Source organism: Anopheles nili, chromosome 3 (assembly GCF_943737925.1).
Source record: "Anopheles nili chromosome 3, idAnoNiliSN_F5_01, whole genome shotgun sequence".
Lineage (NCBI taxonomy): Eukaryota > Metazoa > Arthropoda > Insecta > Diptera > Culicidae > Anopheles > Anopheles nili.
Genome location: NC_071292.1, coordinates 10,203,283 through 10,223,418, shown reverse-complemented (window position 1 = coordinate 10,223,418; position 20,136 = coordinate 10,203,283). Strand labels below are relative to the sequence as shown.

The following is a 20,136-nucleotide window of genomic DNA, read 5'->3' as shown; positions in this document are numbered from 1 at the left end:
CCACTCGTTCGCAATTCCACTGGGAATCGCGCGCGCAAACCGGACACGGCCATAAATTATCGATCACGCCAATCAGACAGCGCGAGCGTGCGATCACCGACCACGTTCACCTGTCAAAGCTTGCGTGATGGAGGCGCCCAGTCGGTTTGAGAGTGGCGCACGTGAGTGACGCACGTGAGTGCCACACAACGATGAATCCCGCGCTCGCCCCGAGGGGAAAATGGCACCGTACTATCAGTGGCGTGCCGATCCTCTCCGCGCCAAGGTGGAAATTGGTGCCGGACCCGTATCCAGCGCACCTTTGGCGTACCTTTGGCGCAAGTGAGGCGCGTGCGGGATACCAGAGTAGGCAAGAGAACGAAGCTGCACAAGGTTATCGATTTTCGGCTCTTACGCTAGCCCTCGAGCACCGGGCATGGTAGCATGATAACAGGTGACCCCACCGGGAGGGTTTCATTTCGGGGAATGATAATACATTGCTCCCTGCAGTTTCGGTGAAACAATCGCGCGCGAGTGAAGTGTGCGCGAGTGGAACGCCGTCCGTGAGTGATATGTGTTTTACTGTCACGACGCATTACCGCCAGGACACGGACACAACAAGGTAGGACACACAGCGTTTGGACAGGACGGGATTCGTTCCGCTTCGCAACCACTTGTTCGGCCACTTGTTGAAGGACCGTCGACGAAGCGGAGACAATCTCGAGAGTCACTGGTTGCAAGTGTGAGCAGTGAGGAAATATTCATCGGCACGCGTCGCATGTCCTTTCGAGTGGGCGCCCACACTTTGGGAAGGAATGGAAAGGAAACCCCGACGGGAAGGACGCGAGTCCAATTAGAGCGTGTGAAGGTTGTTAGTTCTAATGAAAGATTGCGGGCGTTTGTTGGCACCCGAGAGGCACACACGTGCGCGTTCGTCCGTTTGCGGATATTGAAATGAAGCTCATCGGGTGGGAAAAACTCCACCCCTGAAAGGGGAGACACCCGAGCGAGGGAAAGCACACTTTTCCCATTCTAAATTGCCACCTCAACCCCGCATTCTTTCGCACTTTCTCGCACTCACTCTTTCTCATCTCGCTTTGGATTGCTTTTATTTGAAAAGTTTTAAAGCGCCCTTCCAAGCGAGCGTGAAGCCTTTTTCCCGAGCCACGCTCAAAGACGTTCGTTATAAGCGAATGGGTGCTTTTCCGTTTGTGGCGCACGGGAAATTCCCCGTGTTTGGCATGGCAAATGGAACCCGGGTTTTCTTCGCAGCTCGCTACCAGCCAATGGCTGTTCGCTTGAGCAACATATTGTTTTTGACCTTTTTGTGGCCCCGGCATGGCTTTGGCTGCTCCGTCCTCACCGGGTACGGTGTATCTTTCACACTCTGTGGTCATGCTTGCGCGATAGCTTACAATAGCTCGCTATCGGCTATTGGGCGGGTGGCATTAAGCGAAATATTTGCATTTCATTTGCATCCTTCTCCGTGTTGTTTGTGGGGTGCCTTTTTTTAGTGCTCTCTTTTTCTTTTTCACCCAACCACACTGCGGGTCCATTATGATTGTGTACCGAATACACACACCGGCCGCATGTGTACATGTGCTTTTCTTTTCTTTTTATCGTTGTTTCCTGCTATGGAAAACCTTTGCTTTCACACCGTGTATGATGGTCTGCCTTTCCATCGAATCATCCTTGCTTCAAGCGGAACCACCAACCATGATAAGCAAATCATTGAGACCCGCTTTTTCACTACGGCTTTCTTCCGTGTGAGTTATTGAGGTGGAAGTTTGAAAGATAACCCCGGAAAAAGGATATTCGGCAATATACGGCTTCCAGGATGCGAACCAGGATGTTCCAGCGCTTTTCAATTTTCTTTATTAAAACCCCATCACGTATGATTTTCTCGTCGTATCATTCTGCTCATCCTGCTCGATCCGGAGACGAATATCGATCGTGCAATTCATCGGTTTTTTTTGACTCCCACTCCTTCATTAGATGCCATCCGACGTAACTCCAATATCTTTTCAGCCACTAACTACCGCATTAACTGTCCGGAATGTCACTCCTTAGCAATTGGCGTGCCTTTTTTCCTGCTTCTCACATCATTTCCACCCGGTTTGCTTTCGTCCGGTTGGGGGTGGAATCCTTTTCGGATGGAAGGAGCGATTTCCAGCTCCTCCAGGAACCACTCTCCCTGCTCTCCCAACAGAAAGTGTCCCTCGTGGGCCATTTTTCGGTTTTATACGATCCCGAGGTTTCATCTCTGTCGGTGGCACTTTGCGGCAGCAACAGCCTGGCAAATGGCATTAAGATTCATGGCATGAACCATCCGGCCTTCTTTTTCCAGGAGAGCGGTTGATCAGATTTTTTTTCTTGCTCGTCCTCGCGCTACTCCTCGCCGCAACCCGGTGGGCATCTTTGGGGCCATAAAAGAAGGAAAGGAATCAGCACCAGCAGCCGGAGGATAAGACAACCGAACCCGAGCGCGCTCGGTGCGTCCGGGAAAACAATATATACTTGCTCGGATTTCACCGGCGGGACCTGTTTATGTACTCGGCAACTCGCCCAGGCAGAAACTTTGCTAAGCCATTTATGTTGGCAGCATGATTTTTTTTATTCCTTTTTGGATGAGGTATTCCTTTCCTCGGTTTTCGACAAATTAAACTGCACGTTTAATGCGCGTTTCGGTCACAGTAAGCCATGGAGGATTAAACTGTGAGCGGTTTTTTAGAGGCTCGACGACGAGAGAGGTTTTGAAGGGCGATAATTTGAGGCATTGATTTGAATATAAAGTATGGCGTTTCTGTTCATTCTCTTCTTCGGGTCGTAACTTTTCCCCTGGAAAATCTCGAACCACAACGCTCCAGACACACCAAAGGTCACCACGGGCGTCCCTGTGGACTTGTTGTGAGCGGTCCCGAAATTATATTGATATTGATTGCGGTCCCACTCGACAGCGGAAGCGAAAGAAAAAGCCAACACGCCCCACCTGTAACCAGATGCCGCTCGGATGGTTTCTTTTTATCGTTCGTTTTTTTGTTACCTTCTCGGTCATGCCGCTGCGGCTAGAAATTAATTTATTTCTCCAAACTGCGCGGACGCAGCAAACCAACCGTGAGCCTCTCGTGGGAAGACGCTTGTCAGCGATGCTTATCCGTCTCGGTAACCACGAGGATGGCTCGTCGTTACAAAGGATCGGGTTTCGTATGGTGGGTCGAGTTTTCCTCCCAAACACCGCCGGAAAATCGGCTACCTGTGGGGCGTGTGGCACGCGGTTAAACGCTGGCGAGGAAAAGGGGTTTGAATTTAATTTGCTTCACCTCCTGCGGGCCCTGGGAAAATGTCTCCGCTAATGATGCCGCCTTCGGTTTGATGAATGGTGCGACATTTGTAATCCTTGCCGAGAAGCGGCTGGTCTGGTGGTCCTTTTCGGCCTCCCCTGGGGTCGTGTTTGACCGGCGAAAGGAACATTAAAATTCACGGCCACCCTGCCACGGCACAAACGAACTTTTCGCCAATTAGTTGCGAACTTATGTTAATTGAGTTGCCAGTATTGCCAGAGTGTGCGAACGCGTCTCGGACGGAGGATTTAGCGATGGATACACGTGCTGGGACAAGAAGCATCCCTAACCAACGGGTTCGCACAATGGCTACACCGAAAGGATTACATCGAGAGGCGCTGCCAAAAAAAGGGGCTCCGTGATGTAATCGACCGGGATAATGTGTTTTATGTTTTGCTGTGGAACGCGCGGATTAAGCCACAATTTGGCGTGATGAAAATGCACTTAATTTAATGAGCTGGCAACTTCTCGGTGGATGGTGTTGATTGATGGCTTTGGTTGGAAAGAACACCAAGGCGTCAAGTTAACGGGCGATCGTTTGTGGTTGTATTTTATTAACCCCTAAAGCACACACACGAGCGCTCCCTTTTCGAATCTCGGTTGCCATGGAAACGCCCTAAAGTGTAGTAACGTGCGTGCCAATGGTGCACGCAAAACGACACTACCAAAACTGTCCTGCACCCGTGGGGCACATAATTTTCCCCCATGACTTTGTGAAGTTTCGCACCAAACAACATTTGCTGCCCCGTAGAAGGGTGTGCAAGAGAAAAGACGCTGTGCAACCTCCGGTGCAACCAACCCGAGCCAGTGCATGTCTTTTTTCTTTGTGCTTTCGCTGTTTACCCGCAGCTCTGGAAGGGGTACTTTCCACTGACTCCACTCCAACCGACGGCATCCAGCACGCCGAGAAGGTTAAACTGGTTCCGATGAACTATGGAAGTGGATGCGGATTAAAAGTTTTTTACTCACCTTCTGCCCTCGGGGGGATGATGTCAAACAACGCTCGTTGGTACGTAGCAGGCGCTTGGTTTGGGGCACTCCGTTTTGTTCCTTGTTGCCAAGGTTTGGTTTGGGTTGGGATGTCAATGTTGTTAAGCGAACTGTTCGGGTTGTAGCCTTTTCGTTTTGTTCGTGTTTTGGAAACTCATCTCTTCACTTATTGCTACTTCCGTGCAAGCGGTTTGATACGTTACTTTAATCCAGAATGTGATTGAATTTTTTACACGTTTTTTATGTTGTTAATTTTCGGATTTTCTTCAAAATTTCAACGCTCTGTTTTGTGCTTTCAAACCTTTTTTTTTCAAATTATCTGTTCATTTTATTATCCATATTCAGTTCGCCTTTCAGTACATTCCACTCAAAACTATCATCATGTTAGGAAAAATAATTTTGCGACTTATTTTTGCAAATAACCCAAACAAAAGTTGCCCAACAATTTGCACCACCATCCAGGGCACCGTTCCACGCATTCATCAAATCCGCTTGTTTGTGCAATAAATCTGCACATCCCACGACCTGCCCGAGCTCAGCTCACACAGTGTTCGATCATCGAGATCGCATTCCATTCGCGAGAGCAGCAAGAGAAACTGCACTTTCCGTCCCAGTAGCGATGCAACCGGGCATCCGCACGTTGCGGTTTGTCGACAAAAGCATTAAAATGCACCCACTCGATTCATTCGTTCGCCCGTTCACTCTCGGCGTCCTGATGCTGTTGCTGGTGTCCTTGCCGCCCCGGACCGGCGCCGAAGATTGTCCTGTTTGTGGTGCGTATCATCCGGCCGGATATTGAAAGTGTTCACTAAAGCGTGTATGTGTGTGTGACGCTTCGACCTTTCCCGCAGCCTGTGGAATCGGATCGTCCGAGGGTTTGCGCGTGATCGGTGGCAACCAGTCCGACATCACCCGGTTCCCGTGGATGGTGGCGTTATTTTACCGGGAGCGGTTCACCTGCGGTGGCAGCCTGATTAACGATCGCTTCGTCCTGACGGCGGCTCATTGTGTGGTGCGGCAGGATGCGAACGGGTTCGAGGTGTTCCTGCACCGTCCCAGCATCGTCACCGTAGCTGAAGACGCTATCCATCGTCGGGTGGCTCGCATCATCGTCAATCGCTACCAGCAGCTTCGGCAAAACAACGACGTGGCGTTGTTGCAGTTGAAGGAACCGATCCGACCGGAAGATGGGCTCGTGCCGATTTGCCTTCCGGAAAGTGATGGGACGTTTGAAGGACGCATGGGGACAGTGACGGGTTGGGGTACGACGGAATCGGGCGAGCTTTCGGAACTGCTGCAGCAGTTGACCGTACCCATCATGACCAACCAGCAGTGTCGCAGGTCCGGATACTTCCGGTTTCAGATCACCGCAAAAATGCTGTGTGCTGGGTATCTCGAGGGGGGCCGAGATTCCTGCCAGGGGGATAGCGGGGGACCACTGCAGCTGGCAAAGGACGAAAGTGGGCGTCAACAGATCGTGGGTGTTGTGTCGTGGGGCAACGAATGCGCCCAACGGAACTACCCCGGGGTGTATGCGAGGGTGTCGCGGTTCGTGGGGTGGATCCGGACCCAGTGCCGAGGGGCATGCTGGTGTGCGTGAGGAAAATATCGATGAGAAAAAGCGGGAAAAGGATTGCCTAATGGGTGTTTGTTAGTCGATTGAAAATGTCGCTCCTTTGCTGCCACGAGCAACGTTGAGTGACAGTCGAAGGACGCTGAAGAATGGGACGGTAATTAATGTTAATTTTTACAACAGGTTAAGGCCTCACTCGTCCCCCCAAACCGTCAATCACAGTTCCAGGGAGGAAGGCAAGCTAAAACAAACCCGCTTGATTGATTGGATCTCTTCCTGAAGGATTGTTATCGAAGATGGTTGCATTGGCAGGATGTCTTTGACGAACGTTGTTGCATCAGATCTTTTGCTCGGGGTTTTCCGCTTGAAGTGCTGTTTGAAATGCTCACTAAGGGGTTAAATTTGTAGCAGAGATTTTCCTAAACACTCGCCCAGCGAGCATCTAGTGGCGTGCTCGAGATGGATCGTGAATTTAGAAATTAATTATGTACCGACTGCTGAATAAATGATGGAATTTATCTTCATGCTTTTATTCGTGATACAATCTTTGCGCTCGAAACTCGCGGGGTGGATGCTATAAATACGCACACAAAAATGTGATAGAATTCAATTTTACAGACAGCTGGATGGAAGCTATTCAAGCAACTCAGTCGAAATCAGGCACCCGTAGGTTAGACATGACGTTTTTCGAGGTGCCTTCTGGACGTAAATATTAAATTAATTCGTACAACTTCTCTCAACGTTTTAAACAGCATTTGTACTTCACTAATTATTGCTATTTATGTTTTGGATTAATATGAAACTTACTTCTCGTTTTAATCATAATTGTTTGTGGCTTTTGAATTCCCCCGGTCGCACTATGCAAATCGAATCGACCCGTCGCATCGAGATGAGAAACCAATTTCAAGCAGCAATCCCAAAGTCGCCTTCCGAAAGTTTTTCCTCAAACGAGCAGCCACCCCAAGCCGGGGCGCAAACAAAACCGCCACAAACCGCAAACGTCCTGATTTGAACCATTACCGACCCGCAACTTAACCGGATGTTCACCCCAACGCTTGCCCGAGGGCTTTCCAATCGCTACTCGATTGGCATTTGTGTGAAAAGCTCAACTGCGAATTACGCGGAATGAGCACACACAGACACATACACGTGTACAAGAGCACGCCACCCCCATCATGATTTCGCGTGCGGCATTAAAAGCCCGCTGTGTGGGCCACTCCACTCGAAAAAGGACGCTCCAACACAATGCGTACTCCCCGTCCGGGGAATTCCGCGGAAGCTTAATTTTCTGACAACCCCACCCCACCGTCAAGCATGGCGGGAGCTTTAATCTTACCGTTCCCAGGACGTGTATCCGCACCGGGATGCGCGTTATTGGCGCGGCCGCTCGCTTGTTCCTTGGAGGTTTGTTTTTGTTTAGGATCTGCAGCCAGTCCGGCGATGGCCATCAAGGAGGCTCGTTTAGACCCTGCCCGTTTGTGGCTGGATGAAGCGCATGCTCCGTGAGTGCCACGCGTGAGTTCCAGACTCCTGGGGCTCATTCAGGGGAAAAGCTTGAGTGGTCGCGTCCACCAGAACAAGTACGGCCGTGTGGCTCATTACGGTTTCAGTCGGACTGTGGCGTGGTAACGTTCGCGATTAGTGCCACTCTGACTGGCCAAACGGTTTCCGTGCTTGAAAAGCTACGTTCCGCGTGCGCGATAGTTCGTGCTTGCGTTTGCAATTTCCTACGCCTGCTTTGATGAAGCTTTTTTTTGGGGAGACGAATCGTGCGTGAAGTGTTTTAGTCCTTGTGCGCGTGGTGCAGAAACCCATGAAGTGTGCAACTATTTCATCGATTTTCGTACGCGACGGGCTATCGGAAACGCAAGTGCATTAGAAGGGACGAGAGTTTTGTGTGCAAAGTATCGCTCGTAGTAACGGTCAATACTCGACGGAAGGACCATCGCCGTGGCGAACGTGGCTCATCGTAAAAATGTATTGAAAGTGGGTCGCAAATTGGTCGCATATTCGCCTCCTTTCCAGCATATTGTTTGCTCTCGTCCGGAGCTGCCAGAAGGATCCATCGAAGTCTGCTGCTGCTGCTGTTGCAACGCACTGGTGCATTAATGGCACTCGCAGGACGATGAAATGGAACGCCTCCACGTTGCCGCGTGTCGTGCGGCGACGATCGGGCGAACGTTTTAACGACTTCGCGCTATCGATGTAATTGATCATTTCGACGTGTATACAATCGGCGAACGGAAGGTGAGCACCGTAGCATCCGGCCAACGGGTGGAAAGGGCGCCAGCCTGGCTGGAGGATGAGAAATGGGATTAAATATTTATGGCCACTACGATCCAAAGCGTCCATTGCGCGAAAAGCGAAGGATGTAATGGTTTGCTGTCGGCCACACGCGAGAAGGACATAGTGGGGTGTTCCTCTTTTTTTGTGCTGATGGAGATTAAACACTTTCCAGTGTGGAACAGATTTCCTCGAGTGCAGCGAGTACAGCACACTGTATGCTAATGCTTATTTGCACAGCGCTCGAAAGCCCCGGGTTGCATTTGAATCGTTTTTCCAACTCTGCAAAGGACTACTCCATCTGTTCGTTTGCGTACCGCAAACTCGAATGTAACACAGGGCGGACAGCTTCTCAATGTTGTTAAAAATGCTGCTTATCAGGGTGATTCCATTATCAGCACCCACTCAAGGGTACCAACCATATGGTTTTCATTAGCACGGGCTTCCTTTTCCAAGCGCACCCGTGGGCCCGTGTGTCAGGGGCAATCTGTCAAGTTGTCAGTAAAACCGGCGCTTGCTATGATTAGCGTCAGGACGGCTCAGGAAGGTAACAGGTGTTTCTGTTTTGTAGCTGTCGTCTAGCCCTGCAACCTTGCCTTGCGGGAACAATTTATGGACCGGAGCCAGACGACAATGTGGAGGACCATATCCATCAAATAATGTATACAAAGTGACACTTTCTAAGGGATAATCTTCGGAAGGGTCATAGTTATCGCTTTTTATCGATTGCATTACATAAAACTGTTCGTACGTTCTCAGTTCGATGAAATAATCCACTTTCCTTTGCTGCGGCTGGTTGTTTGAGATGATTCTTCTTAGAGAAGATTTTTCCAGCTTCATTGTATCGATGTTCGTTGGAACAGCTGCTCTTGATTGCTTGATGACGTATCGCTCGTACCGTCGTGTCCTAGGATCTGAATTCGATTATCCGAAACGTGGTACAAAAGCTCGTGAATTTCTTTAGTAATCTCAAAAAGATTTCCTCGCTTTATCCCAGAAGAAATCAACCCTGGCACTCTCAACACCCTCCAGCTGCTGATATACGCGACCCATGAGATATTGTGCCGAATGGCTTCCTCGTAGCCGTGGAAAAACCTCTTCTTCGCGTTGTTGCTGTTGCGACCCATCGTTACGCAGCGCAAGGATTGTGTGCATCCACTGCAGCCACTCGTGCGCGTGTCAGCGCTTCAGCGAGCGCTTAGCCATGTACTGTTTGCTTCTCCGGATGATGTTTTCTCACCGCAAGGCGATGGACCGTGCCTCGCCAACACACGCCAGCACTAGAAACCATTTCGAAGCGCACACACATCCTGCAGCAGCTGGCCCGGGCTTCGAGTGGTGCAAGGCCGAGGAGGACCACCGGGCAGCATTGTGCTGTCACATGTCTCAAGTAACCTTTGCCTTGGCGTCACGTAGCGCGTTCTTGCTTGTGCGAAAAATATGATGGAGTGTAAAAAAAAGCAAGACGACCCTACTCCATCTTGGAGAAGCAAAGCGCCCACCAACTGGGACCTCCGCAGGACCCGGATGGATGCGGTCGAGATATTTCATCGGACGAAGGAAGGATTTACATCGGGAAATGTAATATAATATTTTCTTGTTGGATTTCTTTGGTTCACATGTTTTTTTTTCGCACTTTTGGCTCTCCCGCTGAGCCATGCATTAGACGCCCCGGCCAAGGTCGTTATTTATCGAGAAGGAAATAAAATTCCACCATAAATCACCCCCAAAACTGGCGATAATTTCGGTGATAATAAATTCTGGCCAGAAAAGATCACCAGCAGATGTCCCAAGAAGGTCGCAAATGGATGGGCCCAACGTGCTATGTAAAGCATTAGCGCCAAATCGTGCACGCGTTATGTACAAGTGTGTAACAATGCATCGATTTTTTTTCTCTCACGAAATAGCCTACTATAATTCAACTCATCAACTAGTGGGTATAGCAACGCTAGTACAGTTTGTGCGTGTGTATCGTTTACCATATCCGCTACCCAATGCATGCGAAAAGTTGCGCTCTCGCAACAGTCGAGCAACAGGACCAACTTGTAAGCCCCTGTTGGCCCTGCTTTTTAATCGAATGTGTTGAGAAAATTTTTCTCCACCAGCCTCTGGAAATGGCACGCTACGAGGAGGCAGCAAAGTCACCCTCAGTAAACGTAAGGTTAAGTGATGTTTAATGGTATATGGAGGAAAGCTGAGAGCAAAAAAAAAAAAAGGTCCAACGCCACGGTAGCATATTGCAGGCTACGGAAAATGGTAATTACGTTGGGAGGGAAAATTTAACGTGCGCCCGTTCGCGGTGGGTATGCAATATCGGCATTCAGGTACGTCGATAAAGTTTTAGACGGTGTACTGAACGCTTGATTGATTTTTTATGCAGGTTTAGGTTGGTTGTGGAAATTTATCGTATTTACTAGGCTTCACTTTACTTTGAGAAAAATGTGTCCAGAAATACAGAATGCAATTAGATTATGTATTTTACAATATTCCGGAAAATTTTCTTGAAGTTGCTTACTTGTGTGTAGAAAATATCAAGCCTAAATTACACATCAAGCCTGTTTCTTAGTACCACCAGCTATATCGATTCAAAAAGGATCTTTTAAGTGATTCTACACATTTTTCCATGTTGCTACATCCGTTGATCGCGTAGCTTAAAGTCCTTTGATAACATTTTCTAGGACCAGCAGCGCGATAAAAAGGACGCGGACGGACGAGCAGTAGGAAAAGCGAGATGAATTTTCTTCCTGCAGCCCACTTACTGATGCCTACGATACAAACCCACTAATTGGGATTCGGCCCATGTTGGCGGCTTATATGCGGCTCGTGCCATGTCTATGATGTGTTGTCGTGTGGTCTGGTCTGAACGCCATCGTACACGCAACAGCACGGAAGTTCACTACAAGGAAGTAAAGTGAATAAAAACAGCCAAGCGAAAGGGAGCAAGAAAAATGCCTTAACCATTGCAATGCCGGCTGGCATCCCGACGAGCGCGAAAGCAAAAAAAAAGGCGATAATGGTCAGTGAAACATTCCTCTCGGTCTTGCCATTTCCCGGGTTTTCGCAACCAGGACGCGTCCGTCAGCGGTTTGGCGTGAACGGAGGATCACATTAAAGCATTCCGGACCGAAAGTTGAGCTCCGGATGAAATCATTAGCGATGCCGATCACGTTAGAAATATGCTTTTGGATTCAATTATGCCTCTCGGGGGGAATGAAATATTGAACGGTGACGTTGGAAGAAGCTCGAGCATCCGCTGGCTGGTCGTTCCGCGAAAAGACAGTACGTAATTACGGTTTTGGGAAAGTTTAGCGGAAAAAGTAATCCTGTAGTGGCTTATAATTAAATTTCTGAACTTGTACATCAAATATATCGAACGCAAGATATGTCGCGATGGCTGCACGGAACAAAAATCTATGCTGTTTCACCTTTCATAAGATTCACTACATGCGTGTATTCTGGTGGAGTTAATCGGTCTTTTGTTGAGCACTAATGGCTCATAGTACGAAAGCTTCTTATGGCAGAAAATTTGAATGGCTCCATTTATCCGACCGATCATAGCAAATACATGCCGGAATGGTAGGAATTTTCCCCGCTCTTGTGAGATAAAATTCAGGCCGTCTGTTGACACAGCACATTCGAGGACCCTTTCACGAGCCAGTATGTTCCCTCGAATCGCAAGCATGGATCATATTTCCTCTCGTAAACAAAAGAGGAACCAAATGAAATTCTTCGAGTTGAATTGAAATTCATCCTGCCATTGCAATGACATGAAAGAGTATACCGAGAACTCACTCGGTGAAGATGGCCCACGTTATCTACTCGTGGGCCTCAAACTCGCCTCGCCAACTCGATGAAAACGATAATACATTTCACACCACAATGTTACCTTGGCAACGTATATCGAATTTCGTCTCGCTTTTATGTATTTTTCCCCTACGTTTCGATCATGTTTAACACCTTGAGTGCTACATCACCCAAAAAGTGGGTGATGTAAATTTTTACAAAACGCCATGTCACCCATTTTTGGGTTACGGCAAAAACGCATCATTTTAAAATGCAATTTTTGAATATTTATAACAGCTATTATTCTCACTTATCGCATTTGTGACCGAATAAAAATACGAATGAATGCAAAGAAAACCAAAAATTCATCACAAACGTAGAACGTTAAGAATTAGAGCCAGTGCAACCGAGGCTCTGACGTATGAGCAAGAATCGCTTGAATCGTGGCATTTTGTGCACTTTCCTAAAAAAACGCTTGGCACGCAAGGTGTTAAAGCGAACGATAAGCCAGTTTCTAAAATACATGACCTATAGATCAACCTTTGACATGCTCCTGGCTCTTGTCTACACTTGCCCTTTGATTCGAGCAAGCTAATCAACGTCCATATGTACTCCTCAGATCCGTGAATCGATAAGTTAATTGAAAGGACACGCTTGCAAGCTGCTTCTGTCACAATGAAGACTTCACTCGTCAGTTGGTTTAACCAGCAGGAGGGCGCGAACCCGGCGCAGATAGCCATCTACGGATCGGTTTCGTTCCTGGTCGTATCCTTGCTGGGTTTACTGATTTATATCACCTGCTCGAAGCGTTACCGGCTCAACTGGTTCGAAAAGAACCTCCTGGAATCGGCCAAGGAGCGCGAGGATGCTCGCAGGTGAGAGGACGCTTCGTGCGAAAGCCGTCTGTTCCTGTTGCTTTATCGATGTCCTGTTTCTGTCACTCGTTTTCGCACTCTTTGCTAAAGCCACGAAGGACACATAACCTGCCCGATTGCGTATGACGTAGACGCTGTCGCCGGGACGTCTCGTTATCTGACGCGAGTCAATGGCAGTCCGCTTGCAAGAGCTGACCATCCACCCTTCTGGGCTTCGCAGGGTCTGTACCGGAAGAGCGACAGCCGGGGCCAGTTGATTGACACGTCGGACGGTAAGACTGTGCCATCGTCCTGTGCGCCATGGTTTACATCGCCATTTACCATCGTTCCCATCGCGTTACTTTCTTTCCGGTCTGCGCTCGACACGATCCGTCCAGAGGAGACCACGGGCGATGACAGCGGTGACTCGGCGTGCAGCAGCAGTAGGTCAGTTATTGCAGCTCCCTGTGGTGCGGTGGCCATCGCCAGCACAGGCAAACATGTCGTGCTCGTTACGTCAAGTCCGGCCAAACCCACCACGTCTACGGTGTCGGCGGCTTCGGGAGCGGCCAGTAGTGGTCCAGCGGGAGCGACCAAGGCCGACCCGGCAAGGATCGATATGCTCGACTCGGTTAGCACGTGCAGTACGGCCAGCAGGGATGAACTGGCCGGTGAGGACGCCCGGGGTGCGGTTCATCTGACGTTGAGCTACGATCCGGCCGCGGGAATTCTGACCGTGAAGCTCGTCGAGGTAATGGCGACGGGAACCGACCATGGGTTCTTCGCTAACACACACATGCACACCCACACACGTTTTTTTTTCTTCTCCCAAAAGGCCCAGGATTTGCAGCCGCAGGATTTTAGTGGGACGGCGGATCCGTACGCTAAGATACGGCTACTGCCGGATCGGAACAACATGTGGCAAACGAGAATTCACAAGAAAACACTCAACCCCGGTGAGTAGGCAGGAACGAGTGGACCTTGCGTTAACATAAACATAAAAACCAACGAGATCGAAATGGCCGAACAATGGCGTCGGCAGTTTAAGGCCGAGAGGCCATTTTACGAAAGCATTCGTACTGAATGAAGGATTTGTGGTTGAATTATGCATTAGAATTCAAACGAGATCCAATCCTGCTCGACCACATGGCGTTGCTTTTAACGGTGTCTCCTTAATGTCCTTTTTCTCGTCCTTTTTTGGGGTGGGTTTATCATTGGAGCTATTTTTTTTTGGCGGGAAAGCGAAACGAATTTTCTTTCAAACGATGCTTTTGGTAGGGTAATTCATTCTCTTTTCCAATTTCAGTATTCGACGAGGACTTTGTATTCGAGGTGCGTTCGGCCACCATCGGCCGACGAACTCTCGAAATACTGCTGTTCGACTTTGACGCGTACTCACGCCACGTGTGCATCGGTGGCGTGCAATTCCCGCTGGCGCAAGTGTGTCTGGCCGAGCGGATAGACATCTGGCGGCCGTTGCTACCGTACAGCGAGCAGGATAACAAGCAGGACCTGGGGGATCTGATGGTGTCGCTGTCGTACCTGCCTGCGGCCGAGAAGCTAACCGTCGTCATCATCAAGGCGCGTAATCTACGCGTCATCGACGGCACGCGGAATTCCTCCGATCCGTACGTGAAGGTGTGCCTGTACAATGCGGATGGACGACGAATCAAGAAGCGCAAGACTACGGTAGCTCGCAACACGACCGCGCCCGTTTACAACGAGGCACTGACGTTCGACATCAGTCGTGAAACGCTGCGGGACTGCTCGATTGAGTTCCAGGTGCTGCACGATAGCCTGCTGGGCAAGAACGAAACGCTCGGCCGGGCGACGGTTGGCAGTGGGCCGGAGTTCCGGCAGGAAAACCGGAAGTTCTTTGACGAGCTGTTCCGCACTCGAGCCGCCACGGCCCAGTGGATATCGCTGTGCGAGCTGAAGCTGAAATCGGACGGAGCGTCGAAGAAGAAGTGAGAAGTCGTTGGACACAGCGCACGACGCACGTGGGCTGAATAATAGCTAACCGATCCTTCAAACACTTACAGCACGCGTGTGCTCTATCCTCGTGGCCACTCCGTGGGCTCTATTGCTATCCCACAAATGCAGGTTTTAGCAGCAAAAGCACGGAACCGGGTTGAATTTTGGATTGCGCCCAAGAAACGATATAAATGCTACGATGTACACTTGCAAACAGACATGGAAACGGGTCGTCCTTCCACGTGTACCAATTATTGTTTTCTGTTCCACGTTCGAGAAGCCACCGTGTTAGACGGAGCTGCAACGATATTTGCGTATGTTCGTGTTGCAAAGAATGCCCTATTTGACGACATTATTTACTCTTACTCTCCGGCACCGTTAAACGCCTTCCTGGAAGCACACGGATTCTGGAGCGCCACATATCATGTTGGCTTCTGTGGCGCCTCCACCTGCACCATCCTTTTTACAACACACATGTTGAATATTTATATATACATGTATACATACATATATCAGGCCCGAAAGAAGATAAACAATACAGTGAGAGCGATTCAAAGAGCCACCAATCTGTTTGGTAACGAAGGACTATCAACAAGTGCGTATATAAGGATACTTAGCACCGGAAGAAGTATGGCGGGAACCATATTAAAAGAAACATATTTATACAACCACAGAGAGAGAGAGAGATATAGAGAGGTGTATTTAGTAGATGTGATCATGTACCAAATAAATATTGTGTATCTATTCCAATGAAAACATTTAATACGTCGATTTTTATCTTTAGCGAGCGATGAGGCTTTACTTTTTATTTCGAAATTTATAATACTGCGGCAGTGCTTTGCATTAGCCGATAATTCATACGCCTCAAGAGAGTCAAACGATAGTTGTTACGAATATGAGAGGTAGTTTTGCTTCATTTTTTCTTCAGAAACTTCTTAATTGTGTTTTCGAGTTTTTGTTTCTTTGCCGGTGGTTTCGCCGAAGACGAGGAAGATGATGCCCGTTTCTTTGGATCAGGACTGAAGGTGGCACTATCTCCATCCAAACCGTCGTCTTTCTTTAGTTTGTTCCGTTTGTAGGCAGCGGCCATACGCTGAATGTTCGTCTTCGAAATTTCCTCGTGGACTACTATTCTGTGCGGATAATCCTTGCCAATTATGCAGCCGTACTTTCGCTGCGCTTCTAGATTCGCCTTCCACGGTTCGTAGATGATGCCGGCGGGAAACCGTGCCACTTCCGGAACGTACTTGCGTATGAATTTGCCTTCCGGGTCGGTCTTTTTACCAAACGCCACCGGGCTGTACACGCGGAAGTACTGATGGAAAAATGCGGACGCCGACAACCACATCCAGTTGCCGGCGTTCAGCGCCCAGTCGGCATCCAACAGTAGCTCTTCAAACACGCGCTGGCCCTCTTCCCATGATATCCAGAGGTCACCACGTGTTAGAAAGCAAGCCACGGCATGCCGAGCCAGATGATGGATCCAGCCTTCCTGGCGCAACTGACGCATGATCGCATCGATAAACGGGTAGCCCGTGCGACCGTGAGTCCACGCCTCGAGGTGCTCCTTATTCGTGTCCCAGTCGATCTGTATGCACACGCTGTTACCGACCATTTTATCAAAGTTGGGGGTCGCAGCGCCCACGCAGTAGTAAAACTCGCGCCACATTATCTGTCCTATCAGCGATACTGGCGGCTGTGAATGCTTTTGTCCTTTGATGATTTCGTTTACTCGACTGTAGAACAGCCGAACGCTTAAGCAACCAAATTTTAGATACGGACTGAGCACGGTAGTCGACGGTTCCAGTGAGTTCGGTGACGTATTTGGCTTTTCAAATTTACACACCCAGGACTTTTGACTAAGGGATTCATTCATTCTACGTAGAGCCTCGCTTTCACCGCCGGGAAATTTGCATTCTTCCATCGCCCTTTCATCCACTGCTAGCTCCTTAAGTGTTGGCGGATCATAACAGCATGCATCCTTCCGCTCTTGTTTGTCAGCTTCGGGTGATTTGTATTTTGAAGGCAGCTTCTGTGGAGCTGGTATGGGTTGAGGTGTTTTGAGCGACGAGGCAAGCGATAAGTACTTTTGGTAGGTAAGCGGGGGTTTGCCACAGTTAAGCCTCACAATGGTTTCAGGGTCAAACAATGTGAGAGAATTCTTGATTTGTACTTCCACGCGGTGCTGTTTCGCTTGTTCCTCGACTTTTTTGTCACGCCGTACGGAGTATGGCTCGATGTCATGCTCGAACGTTAGTAGTGTTACGTTCCATTCATCGAAAAGCGTGGGAAATATTTCTTCCGGATTTCCCCGCACGACGTAGAGTCTGTAAAGTAGCAAAAAAAAAAAAAAATAACATGCTTAAACACAACTGTACTCCGCATGCGTGTTGTGTATTTACCTAGAATTTAAAGATCGAAGATTTTGGTCCAAGTCGGTCAGTGTTTGCTGCAGGAAACGCCATCGATTTGGTCCTACGCGCAACCATTTGCGTATACCAGGATCGAGTACAAACACCGGTCGAAGGCAGTACTTTGAAGGATTTTCACACACTTTGTCCACCGCAAGGGTAAGGGCCGGGTTATCATGGATGCGCAATCCTTTGCGGAACCAGTGGACGATTGTTTCTCGCTTGGCCATTTCAATAATACGGCACAACAAAGATTCAGTTTTACACGAGGGCTTTCAACATGTTTAAAAATATTGCGAAATGTTCATTAGTTGCCGCCAGCTGCCACTCATTTGACAGCTGTCACACCAGAAACAATAATAAACATGATTAAGAACGAAAAAAGTTAGAACCCAAGCCATCTTTTCATCGTACATCTCATATTTTAGCCTCAAATCATGTCGGAAGAAGGTATGTACATGCGAAAGTTGCACTTAAAGTGGTTTTAAACGGCCCTGGTTGGTTTTCAGGTGCAGAAAGCGCACCGAAGCGCGAATTTGTTGTTCCACAAAAGCTTATCAAATCTCCCACCGATATGGAGGTGTGGAGGATGTCGGAAGCATATTACGATCTGCTGGGATTCATCAGTAGCATGTCCGTGGCGTTGCAGGGAACTCGCAATAGCCAAAATGTAACGATGCCAGCTGTGGTTGAAAAGTTGCTGAAAGCATTGGAACGGCTTGAGCAGCTGGCAATTGAAACGCCACCAGTTGACCAGCCGGCACGATTCGGTAATGTTGCCTACAAGAGTTGGTTTCAAAAAATGCAATCAGAGAGTACGCAATTGATAAACGATGCATTGCCCGAGTCCTTGCAAGACGCAACGAAAGAGCTATTGGTTTACTTCGTTGATTGCTTCGGTAATCCTACGCGTATTGACTACGGCACTGGTCATGAATTGGCGTTTATCATGTTTCTGATGTGTCTGTTCAAAATCGGTGCCGTTGAACGGAAGGATGAAGTTGTAATTGGTCTCAAGGTAAACGTCGATCTTCGAGGTCAAATTACAATCCACCAGACGTATAGTTTTATATTTCGTTTTGTGCTTATCTTGCAGCTCTTTCACCAATACATCATACTCGTACGTAAGTTGCAAGTGACCTATCGAATGGAACCAGCTGGCAGTCATGGAGTGTGGAGTTTGGATGATTTTCAGTTTGTCCCTTTTATATGGGGCAGTGCACAACTGTCCGTCAACAGTCCAATCGAGCCGGTACAGTTTGTTGAGGAGAAAACGATCGAGAAATACAAAAAGGAGTTGATGTTTGTTGGATGCATCGACTACATTCAGCAGGTGAAAACTGGTCACTTTGCCGAGCACTCAAATCAACTGTGGAGCATTAGTGCCGTTCCGCAGTGGTCAAAGATCTGTACCGGGCTGATAAAAATGTATCAAAAAGAGGTACTTTCTAAATTCCCCGTCATGCAGCATGTCTACTTCGGATCGGTGCTCACATTGAAGACGGTAAAACCAGGCACTGTGTTGCCTAGCCCTAGGCTAGGGATGATTCCTCGTCAACATGGTTCTGTGCCATTGGTACCAGCGCCACCGAAGTTTGCTGGTGGCGATGGAATGTGATAAAACTGTGTATTATACACCCTGTTAGTTTGTGATCGTTCAAAGAATAAACATAAAAATAATTTCAGAAATAATTGTATGAAGTCGCTGTAAACGACAATTTTATAAATTCTATTTCGAAAATAAATGGAAAAAGTATTTGACGACGTTCGAATTACTAGTGTCACTTTGACAGTTTATCATCAAAACATCGGTGCGATCGGGCTATCGGCAATTCAGTGATAAATCGGTGAATTTGTAGGTTTTCAGGGCCCAAAATGTCCCGCTACGTTGGTTTGGACAAGTTGGGTAAACTATTCAGCTATGTCCGCGACAACGGAGGTATTCGAGCCAGTTTGTACAAGCTGTACAGGTACGTAAACGTTCAAAAACCCAATTATGTAATAGAGCCAGCCAGTGCGTCTGGCCAGGGGGCAGAATCCGATAGCGATTGTTCATCAAAACAATGCCACTTACTTTACTTTTAGAATGGATGAAATGAAATCTGGCCGGCTGGTTGGTGAAGACAAGTACGGTAACAAATACTACGAGGACCCTTCGCAGTTTTACGGCCGAAATCGTTGGGTAGAATATGCACCACATTTCAACATGGAGTACGACGGATCGCAAATCCCGTCCGATTGGTTTGGTTGGATGCATTACAAGGCAAGGATTGGTGGCGTTATGATGGGATAGGCTTCCTAAGTGATGTTTTGAATGTAATTTTCAGACTGATCTGCCGCCAAATCGTGATGGAAATCGTCCTCACTACGCGTGGATGTGTGATCACAGTGAAAACACTTCAGGAACTAAGGGTATAGATAAGATGCGATTCAATGCGTTTCCCAGACTCAAACCGTAATATTGATGATTTAATTGAATTATTTCGCTTTTCAGACGCTTATATGCCGTACTCAACAACTCGCCCTAAAATTGAAGCGTGGGATCCAAAAAAATCCCAGACTAAGTAAGATGTTGGGTTTGTTTCGGATGTCAATATAAATGCCTGTAGAAGAATGTATATAAGTTCTTTTGGAATCGATACGATCGTGAATACATTCGTCCGAAAGTAACAAAGCACTGGTTTTTACGTTTCGATTCGGCAGAATGTCTTATTATTCTTTTTTTGTTTTTTTTTGCATTATTATCCTTGTAGGTATCTTGACAATCAAAATCAGTCGAAGTAAATATTATGATTAGGAGCACGTGGATTGTCAAAGCATTGATTAGTGCATTGATTACTTGTTGTTTGTTTCCAAGCCTTATTACAGAAAATTGATTAGTGTTAAGTGCAGTTTCCCGTACTACAGGGGTTGAAACGGTAAATACGCATTTTTTACTCCATTTTTGT

The 20,136-nt window shown here is 48.1% G+C and overlaps 5 protein-coding genes across 5 annotated transcripts; 4 read left to right on the top strand and 1 right to left on the bottom strand.

Moving 5' to 3' along the window:
* The first annotated feature begins 506 nt into the window (after window positions 1-506).
* LOC128726063 (synaptotagmin-5) lies at window positions 507-15,521 on the top strand. The gene is made up of 6 exons (XM_053819845.1): window positions 507-601; window positions 12,569-12,824; window positions 12,915-13,096; window positions 13,202-13,554; window positions 13,639-13,759; window positions 14,110-15,521. Exons 2-6 carry the CDS (start codon window positions 12,625-12,627, stop codon window positions 14,772-14,774), a joined length of 1,521 nt encoding a protein of 506 aa, XP_053675820.1. The 5' UTR covers window positions 507-601; window positions 12,569-12,624; the 3' UTR covers window positions 14,775-15,521.
* Window positions 4,930-5,939, top strand: LOC128722635 (trypsin-1-like). Its single transcript, XM_053816310.1, is given in 3 exon segments — window positions 4,930-5,076; window positions 5,162-5,186; window positions 5,189-5,939. Coding segments are annotated over 3 exon segments (894 nt in total). The 3' UTR covers window positions 5,911-5,939.
* A 169-nt stretch (window positions 15,522-15,690) lies between the features above and the next one.
* Window positions 15,691-17,418, bottom strand: LOC128723502 (cryptochrome-2). The gene is made up of 2 exons (XM_053817250.1): window positions 17,180-17,418; window positions 15,691-17,104 (listed from the first exon to the last, which is right to left on the bottom strand). Exons 1-2 carry the CDS (start codon window positions 17,416-17,418, stop codon window positions 15,691-15,693), a joined length of 1,653 nt encoding a protein of 550 aa, XP_053673225.1.
* Window positions 17,419-17,625: 207 nt separating this feature from the next.
* Window positions 17,626-18,822, top strand: LOC128722632 (serine/threonine-protein phosphatase 2A activator). The gene is made up of 3 exons (XM_053816308.1): window positions 17,626-17,638; window positions 17,698-18,206; window positions 18,285-18,822. The coding sequence occupies exons 1-3, from the start codon at window positions 17,626-17,628 to the stop codon at window positions 18,804-18,806; spliced, it is 1,044 nt and encodes a 347-aa protein (XP_053672283.1). The 3' UTR covers window positions 18,807-18,822.
* Window positions 18,823-19,021: 199 nt separating this feature from the next.
* Window positions 19,022-19,845, top strand: LOC128727792 (probable NADH dehydrogenase [ubiquinone] 1 alpha subcomplex subunit 12). The gene is made up of 4 exons (XM_053821735.1): window positions 19,022-19,158; window positions 19,274-19,451; window positions 19,516-19,600; window positions 19,683-19,845. Exons 1-4 carry the CDS (start codon window positions 19,064-19,066, stop codon window positions 19,754-19,756), a joined length of 432 nt encoding a protein of 143 aa, XP_053677710.1. The 5' UTR covers window positions 19,022-19,063; the 3' UTR covers window positions 19,757-19,845.
* Window positions 19,846-20,136: the final 291 nt, after the last annotated feature.

Excerpts from the sequence above, each read along its gene's own strand:
- LOC128726063 (XM_053819845.1), top strand. The coding sequence starts at position 12,625 with ATGAAGACTTCACTCGTCAGTTGGTTTAACCAGCAGGAGGGCGCGAAC. Across the intron at positions 12,825-12,914 it reads GAGCGCGAGGATGCTCGCAG|CCACGAAGGACACATAACCT; the intron begins GTGAGAGGACGC and ends TCTTTGCTAAAG. Across the intron at positions 13,760-14,109 it reads CAAGAAAACACTCAACCCCG|TATTCGACGAGGACTTTGTA; the intron begins GTGAGTAGGCAG and ends TTCCAATTTCAG.
- LOC128723502 (XM_053817250.1), bottom strand. The coding sequence starts at position 17,418 with ATGGCCAAGCGAGAAACAATCGTCCACTGGTTCCGCAAAGGATTGCGC. Across the intron at positions 17,105-17,179 it reads CTTCGATCTTTAAATTCTAG|ACTCTACGTCGTGCGGGGAA; the intron begins GTAAATACACAA and ends GCTACTTTACAG.
- LOC128727792 (XM_053821735.1), top strand. The coding sequence starts at position 19,064 with ATGTCCCGCTACGTTGGTTTGGACAAGTTGGGTAAACTATTCAGCTAT. Across the intron at positions 19,159-19,273 it reads AGTTTGTACAAGCTGTACAG|AATGGATGAAATGAAATCTG; the intron begins GTACGTAAACGT and ends CTTTACTTTTAG. Across the intron at positions 19,601-19,682 it reads AAACACTTCAGGAACTAAGG|ACGCTTATATGCCGTACTCA; the intron begins GTATAGATAAGA and ends TTCGCTTTTCAG.
- LOC128722632 (XM_053816308.1), top strand. Across the intron at positions 18,207-18,284 it reads AAGTTGTAATTGGTCTCAAG|CTCTTTCACCAATACATCAT; the intron begins GTAAACGTCGAT and ends CTTATCTTGCAG.